At 23.7% G+C, this 18,679-nt stretch overlaps 1 protein-coding gene across 1 annotated transcript; it reads left to right on the top strand.

Annotated features, from left to right (window-relative positions):
• Positions 1–5,750: 5,750 nt before the first annotated feature.
• On the top strand, positions 5,751–18,237 carry LOC145831587 (protein FAM47E-like). The gene is made up of 12 exons (XM_082938888.1): positions 5,751–5,887; positions 7,109–7,268; positions 8,689–8,774; positions 9,516–9,672; positions 10,819–10,925; positions 12,058–12,099; positions 12,881–13,082; positions 14,306–14,410; positions 15,616–15,738; positions 16,062–16,189; positions 17,274–17,357; positions 18,058–18,237. Exons 1-12 carry the CDS (start codon positions 5,814–5,816, stop codon positions 18,155–18,157), a joined length of 1,368 nt encoding a protein of 455 aa, XP_082795014.1. The 5' UTR covers positions 5,751–5,813; the 3' UTR covers positions 18,158–18,237.
• The last annotated feature ends 442 nt before the right edge of the window (positions 18,238–18,679 follow it).

Below are 18,679 nucleotides of genomic sequence, written 5' to 3'. Positions count from 1 at the left end.
AGGTTGTTTTGCTTAAAATGACAAATTCCAGGTTTTTCTAGGTTTCCAGGTAAAGTGGCAACCCTGTATATTTGTGCAGATTATGTTGCCATATTTTAAGTTAAAGTGTACAGGAACTTAGGTAAAATAACCATTTACTTTAACAATGACTTAAACTTTACATATTCATTTTAAAAAGATAACCAAAAATACCTATTTCAAAAGATAATTTTTATTTACCTTGTTTAAAAATCTTAATAATATAAGATAAATATTATTGTTTTTGGGGTTGAATAAAGTATTACTTAAAAACTTTATCTTTATTCTTCTTTAATTAATAAGAAAAATTCCACTTTTTGCTGATTTATATATACCACTGTTGTTATATAAATATTATGACAAGATGTTAACACAAGAACATTTTTCATATAAATGTTAAATGCACTTTTTAAGCACCAGAAATTTCTATTTACTGAAGGTTTTATTTACAGTTAAATACTTGTATTTATAATGAACTAATCAATAACTTGTCAAGTGATTATTTTCTTAATTTTCATTAAATCGACAGCTAAAAGAATGTTTATGACTTTTTTTAAACACTATAGATGACTTAGCTTGTTATTGTTATCAGTTCAAATATTTCAAGGAAATAGTTTTTGAGTGTAACCATGCATATCAGTATTTAAAAATGTTCATAATTCATTCTTTAAAGTAAAAAATACAGAAAAAACTAAAAAAAATATATGTTCCAAAAAATATATTTTTCTAATATAAATTAAAAAGTTTAGAAAAAAATTGAAAGCTTGTATTTATATTGCTTAATTCTTTTAATTGGTAAGATACATGGAACTTCAATTTATGTTTGTATATTCATATTAGTTTCAGCTTTAAGTTGAACGTTGTTACATATTAGATCTAAAAAAATGTATTTACATAATATAAATGCATTATATGGGTTTATAATTGCCTTATGTTTAATATTTTTTAAAAATAAGCGATAGGCAACTAATTAATGTAAGCTTTTAATTTGAATGAGAATTAAAACGCTTATAGTGATTAGGTTTTTATTGCTTATTGTGATGAAAATGCTTAACACATTAGAATACATTCAAACTGAAAACTAAAATCATAAAACTTTGCTTTTATATTACGCTACTACTTCAAAAATAAACCCTTAGCTGTTTATTCACTTTATAATGATTAGTTACAAGCTATTTTTTATAAACATTACAACTATTTGTACTTGTAAGTAGTATTACTAAATAAAAGATAATAGTTTATATCTAACATGTTTTATCAACTTATTTTGTTTTGCATTGTCTAGCCTATTTTGAGAAACCCTTGCTCAGACAAAAATAGCTTTTTTTAAGCAATAAAAACAAATTCAAAAGGTCTTTTTTTTAAGTTGTAATATTTGTTAAAAACGAATAATTAAAAGTTGCTACAGTTGATGATAAAGAGATACATTTTAAAAGTAAGAATATGTAAATATGACAAAAATTAAACTAGGCTTATATATATTTTAACAGCAACCTAATTACATTAACATTTTATTGACAACAACCTCAAGATAACGTTTATCTAAAGCTTAACCTCAAAACAGTCTCTTGTTAGTAATCAAGTATAATAAATATGTTATTCAGTTTTGATATTAAAATTAAAACACTAATAAATAAGCTGCAAACAATATTAATTTTTTTTTAAATTGTTAACTTTCAAAAAGCATATTAATAGTAAATAAAAACACGTGACAGCAACAGTGCATTAGAGAAAATTTCCAGCTATTTGATTTAAATAATTGTGTTATTATAATTTTCTGTAAAAGAAAAAATCAAAAAAGGTGAAATAAATTTCTGAAGCGATAGAATTTAAGTTTCTGATCACTATCTTGTGTAAAATAATCTTATATTAAGTTAAAATCCTGTCTTTGTATGATTATGAGTTCATGACTACTTTAAAGTTTTTATTAATTTGTAGTTTTGTTGCTTTAAAAGTTTGTTTTATGACCAAAAAACATTCCCTAATTTAAGAGTGCCTTAACATTTTGTTACCTTTAAAATCTTAAATACAGTCTTTGGCAAAAACTCTTTGCGGTAAACTTTTAATTTTTCGTTTTTCAATGTTTCGCAATAATTAGTTTTTTTAATGATTTGAAAATCAAAGAAATATTATTTACTCTACTACAACTGTAAAAAAATATTTTGAAGTATGTAGTAACTTATTAAACGATCTTACTTAGGTTTCATGCAGTTTTTTAATTTTTAGACCAAAACCGTTGTATTGCAAGTGCATTATATCTTTTTGTTTGTACTATTTTGTATCTACAAGTTTTTGAAATAAATTAGGGATTTTTTAGAACTCATTATTGTTGTGTTATATTTTGTCTCAAACTGTTGTTTTATAATTATTTTTATTCTATCTTATTTATGTCCTAATTCCAAAAACTCTTTTTCTACCATTAGGTTATTTTTTAAACTTTGATTTTCTCGTGTTATAAACTTACTCACTTACTAAACCATATTTTAGGTACAAAACTAGGTGTTATTTACAACATAAAAACTATTTTTGATTAAAATTCTAACTAACTACGAAATATTTCTATTTGTTAAATTTGTTAACAAAAGAATAAATAAACTTATCAAAAGTATTTAAACTGTCTTTTACTAAACTACTTACTAAAAAACTTTAAAAAGATACAGAAAATGTTGATTTTTGTATTAACAAAGTATGAATTTTTTAAAGAGCAGAAAGGTTACGACAGATATGTTTTTAGTTTTTTAAGCAAAATAAGAATTAGACAGTTTTAAAAATTGTTTACCTTAGTTCAAAACGTAGCAATTTTTCTTCTGAATACTTTGTTGTTGATCAACTGAAAACATTATTTTATACGTGTAAATATTATTTTTTGTTTTTATACTTTTGATAAATTTGACATTTTCTTTTCTTTAAATTTATTTTCTAAGTGATATTTTTGTAAATCGTAAAAATGATTTTTCTCACTAAATTCTGTTCAAGTAAATTATATCCACTAGAACTTTTGTGAGCATTTTTTCAAAAGCCTCATGGTTACTTACAAATACAAAAATAAATTAAATAAACTTTTTGAACAACTTTTCGAAATTAATTGCTTGTTTGATATTTTTTAAGTACATAGTGTAGAAAAAAACAGAAAAATAAAATAAAAAATCATGATTTTTATTAGTTTTTGAATTCATTTTTCAAAATTAGCTTGTAAAACACATGGTATAAGGCACTCAACTTCCACCATTAAAAAAATAAAGAAAACAATTTTTAGACTAATGTTTTTTTGCCTTCAGAAATTTGGTAGTAAATTCTTTGTTTTCTTACTCCTAGTTTTACTTTTTTGAAGACAATAGAAAAATAGACTAAAAGATGCTGAAATTGTGAAAGTGTCCAAAAGTTACTTTGATATTTTTACCACAATTAAAAAAATCTAAAGTATCTTTAATTTTTTAATACTGTTTAGTAGAAAACTAGATCAACCCTCCGTATGTTTTTCAGTGTTTTATAAGGTAGGAAAGTATTTGTACTGATGTTTTCCACAATGTAAATCTTACAACTTTTACTTTTTTCTGTGTGTGTCAACTCTGAAAGTTTACTCTAAATTTTATTTTGCCATTTCAAATTCATAATTTATGTTATGTCAAAAAATCTGGAATCTTGTAAAACTAAAAAAACCTGGAATTTGACAGTTTAGGCAAAATAACATGGAATTTGAAAAGAAAACAAAAAGGAACTTCAAACAGATATCATTAAAAAAACTAGGCGATTTAACTGTTTTTACATGTGAAACAACAAAATTTTGAATAGATACAAAGAATCTATTATAAAGAATAAAGAATCATAAGGATAAAAATATTTTTCAGTCATTTAATTTTTTTCATTAAAATCACATTTTAAGTAGTTCTACAGTATCTATTCATTTTTCTTATAATATTTAAGTCAGTTTATTTTAATTAGCTATAGTTTTATACTAAGATAAACAAAAAACAACTTAATTTTTTAAATCCTTGAGGAAGTTAAGACACCTGGAATAAATTTACAGAAAACCTTTAGCAACCCTGTTTATTTGAAAAAATAATTTGATTAGATTAACTGGCATGTTTTTAGCAAACATTCACTTAGACTTGTCATTTTAAAACTAAAAAAGTTGAAAAACCCGCAAAGTTTAATAATTAAACTAGTTGTGTGATTTATTGTCAAAGTTATAGGTTAATGCAAAGTTAATAAAAAACAATTTCCAAAACTCTTTATGTGTTAGAAAAGAGGAGAATCTACTATAACTGTTGCATTAACTTTTAAGTTAGAAAAAGAGATTAGTTTGTCTATAATTTTTTTTTGACAAAAGTATAAAAAAAAATTAAGTAGATTGTCAAAATGATTTAACATAACATTTAAAACAAAGGTAGAATTCAATAAAAAAAATAGCTTGACAGTGAAAATGTTCTGAATTTCTAATAACATGTATATTATAATATATGATCAAATGTTATAATTTATAATCAAAATTGCTTTATAAGTTGTAATTTTAGACAATTTAACAACTAATTTTGAATAAAATATTTGTGGTGTTTCATAAAACACATTTTTATTCGTAAAGTCTTTTCAGGAATTTAACTTTCAATTCAGAAGATAACAAAGCTTTCTTTTAAGTTTAAAGAAAACTTTAAACTTGAGTCTTCAACAAGTTTACACAAAATTATAAAAAGCTATAATTTATCTACTTTCTCCTATAGAACTTTTCTGATTTATTCTAGTAACAAAAAAGTTTAAACTATGTTTCGCCAATATTTCATAAAACTTTGGCTTAATAAAATATTTTTTTAAAGAACAGTGAAAGTTACCATATATAAGTAATTTACCCTTAAAATAGTGATATTATAATAGTGTTAGCATGATGTTTTATATAAGCACAAAGACCAATTTATGATCAAATTGTTTTAATTTTATTGTTACACAACTTGAAAATTTTTGTAAACATTTCTTTTTTTGTTAATTAGTCATTTGATATGCTTTGTAAAATAAGTATTTTAATAGTTTTCCATTTTCACTTTTAACCAAGTTTTAAAAACTTAAGTTAAAAATATGGGGTTTCTTTTTTGACATAGTTAGATTTACAAAGTCAAGAAAACTTAAAGCATTTAGTTTTTCTTTTTATATATAACTTTTTAATAGTGAAAGTATTTATATTGTGCAGAACTACAAACATAAAAATTCAAAACCATTTTTTTATCTGAATGATAAGTTTACAAATAACTTGAGGATGGAAAAGTTAATTTAATGAGTAAAACTTTTGTTTTTTATAATTAAACATCATTTTCTTGTTTGCATAAGTTGTCTCTATTGAAATTAATAATTAAATAAAAGTTAAGTTAATGTCATTTTGTTAGTAAAAGCTTTTTAACAAACTTTGTTAATTTTTATATACCAAAAAAGCTTATATACAAACTAAGCAACAAAAGTTAAATTAGTTATTAATCATTTAAAAAAGAATAAAACAAAGTAATGTATTTGAGTACAATTTTTTTAAGCTTAATATGATAAAGATTTTTTAGAACAAGTTAAAACAAAAAGATTTATATGCATTAACAACAAAAACTATATATTTGATCTCATTTTTTTAATTGTTTTAGAGTCTGTAACAATCATTTAGTTTGCAGTTTTTATACAAACTTTTATGTCATTCTTGTTATTAAATTTTAAGAATTCATAGCTTAGAAAAAACTGAATATAAACAAATACAATTTTACAGCTTGCAAGAAACTTAAATGTAGTATAAAACTTAACTAAATTTCACCATTCAAACTTCACCAATGGCTACTGAATCAAAATCTTTGGCATCTGAAACAAAATATGAAGAACATAAGAAAATTAAACAACAACCATGGTAAATTTTTTTAATAAACATAAATGTAAAAATAATAGTTATTCGAAAATAGATCAACTCTAATTTGTTAATAGATTTTTTTATTTCTATAATTCACATTTAATGTTGGTTTTATAAAACACATTTTTATGTTTTTGACCACCAGTAAATTGATAAACATAAAGTTTACTTTTTGAATAAAATTATTTAAATGCAACTACTCAGCAAAGTTTAAGTTTTTTAATTTAAAAGTTAATACTTTAATTTTTACAAAAGTTTTAATTTATACTTTCAAGTTTTGAGAACTATTGATTATACTTAATACCTGGTTAAAATAAACTTATAACAAATTTTACATTAAAAAAAAATATATATTTTAGTTTTGAAATCTTTACAAAATTTGATAATAAAGTATTATATTAGAATTTCACTTTAAAATAATATATATTTTTACAATTCTACACATTAACAGTTGTAGTTTTTGCTTGTACACCACAGATTTTATTTTGTGATTGATCCTGTGTGTATATATTGAGTTTATCATTAAATAATTTGTTAATACTTCTAAAGAGTGGAAAAATTTTCTCATCATGTCCACCTTAACTTCTAGTTTTTTTCTTGTATCACGTTGAACAGTTTAATGTTAACTTTTATTCTTTGTTTTTACTTCGTATTGATATTTTTAAATATGTATTGACATTAAATGTTAGTATGTATAAGGAATTAAGAAGTTGAAATTTTTTCTTTTTATTAAAGTATTTCTTTTGTTTTCAATGTTTTATAAGTTTTAGTCATTTAAAATATTTATGTTTTATGTAAACTTAGTTAACAAAAATTCAGACAAAAATTGAAATATATCAATTTTTAAATTTCAAATAAATTTGTCTAAAAGTATTTCATAGCAAATTTTCACAAAATTTACTTTCTTTAAGTTTACATATAGGTATCTGACAAATTAGGTATTTTCAAACAAAATTTAGTATTTTTTTTAGTATTCTTTTGAGCAAGTACTAATTTAAAATTTAATTAAGATAAAATAAATTATAAAAAACTTAAATTAATTGATATTAGTAAATACATAAAAAAAAATTCACTCATTTAAGACTTGTTTATATTAATTAATTACAAATAACTTTTCATTCATTTCTAAACTTTATGTTAATATACTTATACCACAGATATAAATGAACCTATTTCATAATTTACAGGAGTACTCTCGTTTAACATTACTGCTTTTTTCAGGTACAGAGAAAGACTAAAGCTGAAATATCTGAAGAAGACCAAGAAAGGGGAACCCGCTCAGAAGTCCCTGAACACCAGAAACTGGGTGCTTTTAAGGCCCAAAATGGACGATTTCAGAGACGGGTATCCACCAGATTTTGATGGGGTATACTTCCTTTCTGTAAGTTATGATTAGTAGATGTTTTAATAATAAAATAATCCAGAAAAAACTTTAATATTATGTTTGATTCAAAACTAGAAAAATTTAAAACAATATTGATAAATAATATACTAATTTTGAATTCGATCTAAGTGTTTTACCTAGTTTCTGGAAAACATACTGCTAAAACAAAAGAATATTATAGTACTGGCTTGTAGTAATGCTTTGATTTATTACCTTATCCTACTTAAGCTTTATCTTTTACCACTTCAAATTATGAAAACTTTAAACAACTTTTAAAACAAAAAAATATTTTCACAAGTAAGGCCTTTTTTTACTTTTTTTTGTTTATGAAACTAAGAACTTCTGTAAACTTATTTATATTTGTTTACCTTAATTGAGCTTAACCCAGACTACTAACTTATTTTAATTTTGATATTTTTTGTTCAAAATTTTAATTAAATAATGTTGTTTAAATAATTGATAAATTGTTATACTTGGGTCCAATACTTTTTTCAAATTATTTTTAGCTTTTTGTTTGCTAAAAAATTTTTTAAACTTTTGATAAAAAGTAAAACATCTTTTTATCAAAAGATTTTATCTTTACAATTTTTTCAACAATTTTTTTACAATTCTTGACAATTTTTTCTTTACAATTCTTTACAATTACAATTTTACAAACCTTACATTTTTTTGTTTAGTTATTCTTGTATAACTAATTTTCAACTTTTTTCAATGTATTTACCCTAGCTTTTTTTCTTTATGGACACCAAATTTTCAATAAATGGTTTATTAATTGTAAAATTCAAAAAACACGGGTTTGATGACTAAACTTTAAAAAGATCTGTTGTTAATTTTTTTTAATAAATTCCTTATATAAAATATATGTGAGATAAAACTTAATAATTTAAACTAGTTTACTTCAGTAATGTAGTCAAAAACTATTTTTATTAAAAAATAACAATAATTTGTGCTATATTTATTAGTGCTGCTTTATCTTATAAGCTCTCTTGTAAGTAGATGACTAATTGTTATTATTAGTGTTAGATTTTAATTAAAATTATTTTGAACTATGAAAATGTCTAAAAACTTGGTCTCTAGTTTAAAATTTAACAAGTTAAACCTTGCTGAAACCTTATTTGCATAAAAAATATCGAATTATAAGAGTAAGTGTAGCAAAAAATGCTGTTATTGCATAAAAAATGTAAAAATTGTTGTTCAATAAAAATTAAATGTTTTAAAAATCTATTTGTGATCAATAAATGCACAAACTTTAAAGTAATCTCTTTTTAAACTAAACAACAATATTAAAGGTGTACTTATTTAAATTCTTTGAAGTACTAGTTCAAATTATTGTAAGTTGAAGCCCTAAAATAAAACCCTACTACTAACTTGTAATGATTATAATTTACTAAAATTTTAGTGAAAATTTTTATCCTAGGGCGGAAAAGGATTATCACCTGCGTTATTGTACAAACCTAAAGACAGCTTCAAACAAAGAATGAAAGACAAGAACATCAAAAATAAGTTAGTTGTTTTTTTTTTAATTTAGATACCTTTAAAAGTTTTTCCGTTAAAATTGTGTAGTTTTTGATCATAAAAACATAACCTTTTTCTTTTTTGAATAGCATATAATGTTAAGTTTTTATTAATATTAAACTACTTTAAACTAAATAATCACAGAAAAATATCAAATTATTGAAACTATTTTTTAAGCAAATCTGATACAAAAGTAGTTTATTTTATAAAATATATTCAACTTAAAACTACTTGTTTTAATTTTTGCTCATATATTTCTAAATTCAAACGTAAAATGCTAAATTTACGTTAATTTTCAATTTATATCTTAAGTCTTAGAAACTATATACTTAAACCTTAAATATTAAACTTTTGAACTATTGTTTTGGCCATTTTTTTACTACTTTTAGACATTAATATCTAACTGATGACCGATGTAATCTAATTGTTAGCCTGACTTTTCAATCTTTAAACAGTAAGTATAATCAATAACTTTGTTATCTTACCTTGACCTTGGGCTTCTAAACTTTATCTGCTTTTTTTCAATAGTGGCACCCGTGCAATTTTAATTTGTTCCCTATTTTTACACAACAAACACCGAATTGTTTTTAAATAATCTTTCATTTCAATACCTTTGAGTAAGGAAAACATTACAACACATTTAAGTATTTTTAACTATTAAAGTATTAGCTAAAACAATTATATTTTAAACTCATGAAAATATTTATAATAAATATTTTTCATGTGCAGCAAACAACACCCGTTCTTATCAAAGGAGCAAATGACAACAGACCTGAAGCTACCGATGGTTAAAATGCAACAAGATCACATTGAAGACGTTGAAAATCAACTGAAGAAGCATCCACTCGCGCTCTATCCACATCTTGAAGAAGGAATGCCGCCTGAGGTTAGTGGAAACTAATTCAATATTTTAACTAATTTGTATATGTATGAGATGCACAAATTTATTCTAGTAATTTTAAATAGTCATCAACATGCTTTGTATCCACACTTCGAAGAGGGTATACCACCTGAAGTTAGTGAAAAGTATTTCATAATGTTTTATTACAATTTTCAAGTAAACTTCATACGTTTGTTATTTATCTTTTACATCCTGTTTGCATTGCATCCCTACCTTGAGGAAGGTATGCCTTCAGAGGCGTTTTAGAAATAATTAATTCTGAAAAACCATTGTGTATTACTGATATTTGATTATTAACATTAAGGTTTATAATGAATTGATTATTAAATATTAAAAAGTGTTGGAATATATATACAACATTTAAACTACTCTAAATACTTGACTTCCTATTTTTAATAACTTTAATACACAATTCTAAAAGTTATGAGTCTCGCAATCTTACTGAGTTGGTCCAATAATTTTATTCTTTAGAATTATGAAGGCTGTATTATGTATTTTTGTACAATATTTTGTTTTTCTTGTTCTCTTATACCAACTAAATACTTTATTTTTACTCTTAGAAAAAAGTTCTTATTGAAAAATAGAAAAAAACAATTATAATTGGCTTTTAATAAGGAAACAACGGTTGTATGTGATTATCAAATAATAGAAACAGCCGTAAGAACTGTTTAAATTAGGTTTAAAAGTAAAGTTTTAAAATTTAGCTACCTTTTTATAGATGTTTACCTTTTTTGATAATGAAATGAAGTTTCACCAAGTTAATATCTTAAATTGCTCCTATGAAGACTAAAGATATTTATAAACTTGTATTATATTATGTTATTAGTTTTATATAAATCTTATTTTTGATTTTTAAACTAAAAATAAGGTATTTTTTAGACTTGAAGGTATCTAAAGTTTCAACAATTTCAGATATGAATTCTTCATTGTTATTAAACTTTTGCTTTTACTGTTGTTTTATAAAATAAAGTTTAATGATAAGTTACTTAAATGTTAATTTAAAAATTATAAACTTTAAATTTTATGTATTTGAAACAATTTTATTTTGTGAACTAAAATAAAAGATTTGTTTTTAGTTTTCTATATTATGTTAAATGTAATCAGCTTTATTATCTAGTTAATATAAAACAGCTATTCGACGAGTTAGTTGAAATTTTGGATCCGGATATAAATCCAATTGATGAAGATTATTCCGAAGACGAAACGGAAACTGAAAATTCTGATTCTGCTTCTAACAAGTAGTTTGTGTTACATGTTAATTAAAGATATTGATTTTAGTACTAATTGAAGTGTTACTAAAAACGAGCAACCTCTATGAAAGTTATATTGATATAATACATTTGTGTTGATGATGAATTTTAGTGCGTTGCTATTGTAGTGTACTTAGAGATAGATAATAGATACATAAACAGAGGTTGCATCAGTAACATCAGTAAACACGAAACTAAACAAAAGTTTAGATAAGGGCATAGGGGGCAGGGGGTAGTAGGTCTTTTTTTTAGAAATTAGTCATATTTTATTAAGTTTTAACTAACCTAAAAGTTGCTTTATACAGATTTTTAAAACTCAAAATAATTTTTGAGATATAGCGGTCGAAACTACAGTAGGATCCTTATGGGAGGCGCAAACAAAAACATTAATTAAATTATAGTTCATTATTTAAAACACGGTTCATTTATTCTCAATCAGCTATTTCTTTTAACTTTATATATTTTGATTTAAATTGTTAAAGTCATTTTTTGCGCATAAAAAGTTTTTTATGTTAATCATATTAGAAAAGTTAAAGTAGCAAGTAAGAAAATAAAAGCTAAAGGTTTATAATACTAGATTAAAATATTATGAAAACAAAACTCTAAAGTTTGTTACTAAAAGTAGTATAGCAATCAATAAAGCTGGTTAAAAAAATTAACAAAAGGTAAAACAAGAAAGAAAGTTCAAATACACTGAGCCAAAATATAATAAAACTGTCTTATTGTTCATATTTAAACAATTACTTATAAATCACCTTTTGATAAGAAAAACAATGTGGTTTTTTATGAGGTGTTGTTCAATAAGTTTTATTTACATGACTTCTTTTAATTGTTCAACTCGAAGTTTTTAAACAGATTTGTTTTAACTTTTGTGAATTCTGGACTGTGTTCTTGTTTATAATTGATTTGGTATAAAAATATTTGAGTTACGGCATATAGAGCTTTATTTGTAAAAATTTGTTCATGTAGTTGGGTTTTCACAATTTTTGCTATTTTTTGTTTCTCATGCAATTATAATTTTTTTTTTAAGTTATTTTGATTTTTCGTGTACTTATTATGTTTTGATATTACTTAACTTGATTTTTTTACTAATTTTATTATGTTTTAAATATTTTTACAGCGAGGTACCAATTGGAACTGAAGGTACTACAGAAAAATACAGGTTTTTTTTCTATATCAGAAAATTTAAGTAAAAACTTATATATAACATTTATATCTTTAAAGTTATATACGTTTCAGGTAGATTTTGTATTAATAACTTTATTATATTTAAACAACATTTATGATAGTTTTATCATTATTTAAATAAATTTTAAAATCAAATTAAACTTAATCTTAATTATTCTAAAGCAGTCCTCATAAATTTTACTTAATTAGCCATTAGTCATAAACAACTATTTTGAAAATAAAGAAACATAAAACAACTGTATTTAAAGTTTAATTTTAAACAATTTACTGCAAACTAATTTTTTTGATGTCTTTTATAAATAATCTTCGTAAACAAAACATAACTATAGCTACATTTCTAAATCATTTAAATTTAAACCTGTAACTAGTTAATGTATTAGCTTTAGTTCTTAGTTCAGAGTAAGGTTTTATTTTAAAATATGAAGAATCTTTGTTTTTCTTACATACATTTAATGCTTTTCAAAATTTTTTATTAATATTTTAAACGAAAAATAGTTTTAAATAGTAGTAAAAGAACAGTTTTAGATATTTTTGTTTTTTAAATTACTCAAGTATAAAACATTTAACGTATATATTAATTTATTTTCATTTATTTATTTGAAAAATCTAATCAAGAAAATATTTTTTAACCAAAAACTCTACTTATTATCAATTAAAATAAACTATAATTTTATGCACTTATGACGTACATTATATACTTTAAAATATCATAAAATCCCTAACATTGAAACTTACAACTTTCTACTGCCTTCAAGCGGATACCTGATATCTCAGAGCGACGAAACGACGACATTCTGCTCGAACATGGAATCGAACGGCGACTTCAGCGGCGGGCACCACAGCAGCAGCAACCCGTTCAAGTGGATGGTGGAGTTCGAAGAAGACGAGGTGACCGGAAAGATGAAGAAGAAAAAGCAGCCGACCACGCCACCCCGCCAAGAAGAACATATTAAAATGGTTTTTATTTTTAAAAGTTTTTTTTTTTAAAGGTTGAATTTAGTTATTTTTACTATTTTCTTATTACAAGAGTATTCTTATTGTATTAGTTAGTTAATCATTACATCAGTATAAACATATAAAAAAAATGTACTTTTTGTTTATAATTTTTTTTTAACAGCATAATAGAAGTTATTATAACAAAAGGTTTTAACAACATTGTCAAGAAAAATATATTAAAACACTTTATGTTAGTTCTTTATGTTTTTTAGATATGTCAACAGTATAATTTAAATGAATGTCTAAGGTATATAACTGTATATTTTAAAGTATTTACCATTATAAAATAATATATACAAGTCTGTATTTTATGAAAATCTAAGTCTTTCTAAAATAAAGTATTTTTTATACAATATTGAAATCATATTTAAGTTGTAAAAAGTATGGTTTTAGGATAACTAATTTTATAGTTCGAAGAAGTTTTAATAAAAATCTTCAGATATTGTATGTTTTTATTTCGAAAATTACATTATTGTCACTCTTTCAGGTAAACTAGGCTAGTTTGAAAAATTATAAACACTTAGGCTAATTTTAAATTATAAATACTTTAAGAAGTTACTTAAATCATTTAGTTAAGATAGTTTCAACAGTTAATCAGCTTATTTTTAACACTTTTCTGTCAATTAATGGTATTTATTAAACGTTTTTTACAATTTTTATAAATTGTAATGAGGAATATAGCTAATTCGTGCTAATTTTAGCCATCTGAAATGTTTTTTAGTTAAAAAAGAAGGATGAGTATCTTTTTTTTTGTTTAAGTCAGTAATTCTGCTATTGAAAAAATTGTAGGTATTCTTTACAGCTGCATTTGTTTAGTCCACTAACTTTGTGAATTTCACATTTAAAAAACATTTTATTTCAGAAAGTAAATTTGTCACAAATTAGAATGACAGTGTTTTGTATTCATTCACAATTATAAAATAAGAAAGTAATTATAAATACCTGTAAAAAATTAATCTATAATTATAATTTGATGCAGTTTTCATATAAGTATGATGAAAAGAAAGTGCAATTTTAATTACCCATTAACTCAGGGCTGCTCAGGTTATAAGAACAGAGGGTAGTTGTGGGTAACCCAGGCTGAAATTTTCGCTTTAAAGAGTGACATTTTTGAACAAAAACAAAAAAGAAGAAATGAAAATACGTCACATTGTAATTTTATAACCGTGTCACCTAATTAAAAGGTGACAAGGCAGTTTTGTGATTGGGTAGAAAAATTAGGGGGAGAAGACAATAACATTGAGGAGTCGACCATGATGAGTTTGTTCGCATCCGGTTACGAAACTAAAGTTGGTTGTGAATGAGTGAAATGGTGCATGAAAATCATATTTTCTTGCTTGTTCTTCTGTGTTTATAAAGTTGTAATTGTGCATGATATAAAAATGTATTTGCATGAAGCTTTGTATTTAGCATTAAATAGCAATTTTTCTGTCGATTAAGCGGGTATTTGTGATATAACTTTTTACTTTAGCATGTAGTGTAATAAATCATAGTTAAATTTTACACATGTTAAAAATCTGTACATACAGTTTATAAGTTTGCAATAGTTTAAAGTTTTAATGTTATTTAATTTTCAAGTAGATATAATGAAGTTACGTTTTGTCTGATTAAGACTATAGATATGTTTTTACTATACACATTTTAGGTTGTTCTAAAAACGAATATTTTACTGCATGCTCTAGTCTAGTAATTTTTAAACTAGTTTCATATAAAGGCGGTACATGGCAAACTAAATTCGCATGTCTAGACCAATAAGTGCATAATCTTACTTGTTTATTCAACAGCACACAAAGCATATATAATCTTCTTTCTACTTATAAGAAGAAAAATTTGCTGTAAAAAATTTTAAGGAACAATTATTTTTCTTTGAAATTTTTAAAATGTAAAAGAGCTAGACTAATAAAACATTTGAATTTTATTTTACTGTTTAAACTTGATATACTGTAAATAATTATTTTTCTTCAATTTAATGTGTGTATGTATAATTAAGGTTGTATTACAGTTATTTAGCTTCATACTTTTGTTTATTTATATTTTTAGTTTTTTTTTGAATACCTGGTTTAGTTTTTGCATGATTTAATACTTGAAAGCTTGTAGATAAGTTGTAATATCTAAATAGATACTTGTAATACAGTTTAAGTTAAATGAATTTTTGTACAAAAATGCAATAATGTTTAAAAATTTAACTACTATATTAAAGCTTAAAAGTAAGTATAAGATTTTTTATATAAACAGAATAAAGAAAACTATCAGTAAATTTTTAAAATATGTTTTTATTGTTTGTGAATTAAGTTTATTTTTGACTGGTTTCTTAAAAAAAATTTTCATCAATACTTGAGATTAAACGTTCTATTAAATATAAATTGTATTTTAAATATTTATACTATAACTAAAATTATACTACCACAACTCAATTAATCTTACCCGTAGTATCAAACATAGTTGAACTTTTTTATAAATGTTTAATAGTTAAAATTAAAACAATAAATTTTAGCCAGCATTGTCAGTTCCAATCCACGTAGTAGAACTTTCTTACATACCCATGGAACTCAGAGAAAGCGCGGGAATGACAAACTTCAAGTCGAGACAATCTTCAGCTACTACCAGAAACGATAATGTGAGAACATACATTAGTTTAATTGTTTTATTTTGAATAAATAATTAATCTGTGTTTATTCAAGAAAGCTTTTAGATAAAAAAATTATTTAAATGTATTTTTGAACAACTCTTTCCGATGCACAACTTATTCAAAAAATATATCAGTACAAATTTAATTTTTTTAGACAAATTTAAATGTGTTTTGATAAACTATTTAAATGTATTTTTGTAATGTTATAATATAAGTTATACTAGATTTTTTTTTTGGTTTTAAAAGATACTAAACCTGGTGATTATGGTTCAGTGTTTAAATTCGGCTAACAAACCACTTGATCTTTCCAGAACAAACCAACAACTGAAGGTGATTCCAACAAAAAGCAAAGGATCAACTACGGAAAGTGGTACCTGAAAGTTAACCAGTGGAAGCCTCTGAAACCCAACCAACAGTTGGAAGACCCTGTCGCTGTTAGGTTGGTTTAACAAGGGGGGTTTTACCTAAAGTAAAACTTTTTATCGTACTTTTTTAACTTTTTTTTTTTAGATGTATTATAACAGCTTTGACTTTCTAATATACAATAAGTTTTGAGCAACAAAGTTTAGCAAAAAATAAATTTCTGAAACCCAACCAACAGTTGGAAGACCCGTCGCTGTTAGGTTGGAAAATAGTTAATATATACATGTTAAAATTTATAAATGCGTTATTATATGTTGATATTGAAACACCAAAACCATGAAGACCCTGTCGCTGTTAGTTTGGTTTTAATAAGGGGGTTTTACTAAAAGTAAAATTATACTTTATGATCTGAGATGTTGTACAAGAACTTAGACTTTCATTTTTACAATAGCAACAAAGTTTAGTAAAAAATCAATTTAAGACCACGGGATGTTTACCTTGGTTTTTGCAAGTTGATATTGTTTTGTAGAGTTTTGTTTTAGCTATCAGATAATTTTAACAGCTTAAAAAAACTCAAAGTAACTTTTGAGATATATTTTGAGATCAAAGTCGGCGAGCTCAATGTGTTACTAATAGAAGAAGCAAACTAAACACACAAAAAAAATTGTTTCACTATAAATCTATCTTCTCCTTTATTTTTCAACTTATCTTCTTCGAAACTTTACATTAAGTCCATTATTATTATCTAAATGTTCAATTAAAGAAATATTTTTTAAATTCCATCATTCAAAGTCTTTTGAATTATAAAAGGAATGTTTCTTGAAAGTTTTAGGTCTCAAAAAATGAAGGAGATAGATTTGCATTCCATGCGTTTATATCGGAAACTTTTTTAATAAAATTGCAATATCTGAAAAGTTAAATAGTTTTTTTTATCTATAAAAATGTTTTGTAGTTTATACTTAATGCATTCATATAAGATCCAATGTTAGTTTCTTAAAAAAAAATTTGGGCTCCCTATTGCCTCAAGTTTAATACTCAATCGTTATAAAGAGTTGTTGATATTTATAAGGAGGTTTATACCTGGAGTATGAGTTTTCAGTTTATTATTAGCCAATTTGTTTATTGTTATATTTAAACACTTTGACAATATGACGTAATAGGAGGCGTGAAAAGAGCGAAGGTTGGAAAAGGAGTGGAGAAATGGACCAACAATTGGCTGGTATCCATGGAAGCAGGGCTTTCAGGTTATTATATATTTATTAAAATAATTCACCTTACAATATAATACATTTATTTAACATAATACACTTACTTGCTATTAACCAATATACTGCAGTAAACGATTATATGAAATTTAAAGACTTAAAGTAGTTTTTTATATTACTACTTTTGTTACTTAATCACTGAATTAAAATACTGGTTAGGAAATTAACAAAAGTAAAATATGTAGCTATTAACATTCTTTTAATAATAACATGATTGTTTTATTTAAAACCTTCATACATAAAGTACAATAGTTTGTTTTTTTTTGATAAAATCTGTGATGAAATTTTTGTCATAAGATACTTAAGTTTTCAATATGGGAAATATATTATAGTTTGTTTTCACTTAACAAGTTAAACCACAGTTCTAAATGTTTTTTGCTACTTTTAATGATAAAGATTTTAAGTAAGCATTAGTAATATTTTGTACGAAAATTCTTTATTTTGTTGACAAATGTGATTAAAATTTTTTAACTATTCCTTATAAGTTCTAATTTTTTTTTTAAAGTTATTAACTTAGTTGTTGAATTATGTAATCAATAACTTTAATGATATTTGCTTTAATTTGTTTAACAAAAAGTGTTATTTCTCAAATGTCTATTTTACTTAGAAAAAGTAGTACATACATAAAAATTATTTGTTAACTTTTTTGTTCTAGATTATTAAGTGTCTAATATTTTAGAAACTTTCTGGAAAAGAAGGGCAAAAGAATGCCAGAATTTATGAACAAAGTGGCCCAAATACAAGATACTGACGAAAAAAACAAATCCATGAAAAAATAAATTATTTATTTCAATACTGTGAATATATAACTACTGTGATTATTGCATACTGTCATTTTTTAACCAAAACTGTTTGTGTCTTATACATAGTTATTTATGTCGTTAAAAGATTACATTAATATTTGGGTTTTTGTACTTGTTGTACTAAATGTACTTTTTATTTCTTACTGTGACTTAAAATACTGTGTAAAAATTTCTTTTTAATCAATGATTTAACATAAGTTTTTAATTTTTATTACATGTTATTGTCTAAAAAGCTACTTACCAAGTTAAATAAGATTCTTTATAAATAAGAAGCATTGAAATGAATTTAAGTAAGTTTTTAATGTGATTTTTTTATCGCTTACTGTGAAAAAGTATTGTACATACAAAATATTAATGTAATATATAAGGAAACTAATGTGTAAAATTTTAAAACTTTGATGAAAATTTTAACCTTAATGTGTTTAAAGTAATCTAGTTGTAAGATAAAAAGCGTATGTTATGGATTTGTTGTGTAAAATTTATAATATTCTCGTTTTG

Source organism: Thalia democratica, chromosome 3 (assembly GCF_965202585.1).
Source record: "Thalia democratica chromosome 3, ktThaDemo2.hap1.1, whole genome shotgun sequence".
Classification (NCBI taxonomy): Eukaryota; Metazoa; Chordata; class Thaliacea; order Salpida; family Salpidae; genus Thalia; species Thalia democratica.
The sequence above is the reverse complement of the archived record's forward strand: the minus strand, read 5'-3'. Positions and strand labels throughout refer to the sequence as shown.

Bases quoted from the DNA above. Each gene is read 5' to 3' on its own strand.
- LOC145831587 (XM_082938888.1), top strand. From the start codon at position 5,814: ATGGCTACTGAATCAAAATCTTTGGCATCTGAAACAAAATATGAAGAA. The intron at 12,100-12,880 runs GTTTTTTTTCTA...ACTGCCTTCAAG, and splicing joins GGTACTACAGAAAAATACAG to CGGATACCTGATATCTCAGA. The intron at 15,739-16,061 runs GTGAGAACATAC...TGATCTTTCCAG, and splicing joins CTACTACCAGAAACGATAAT to AACAAACCAACAACTGAAGG.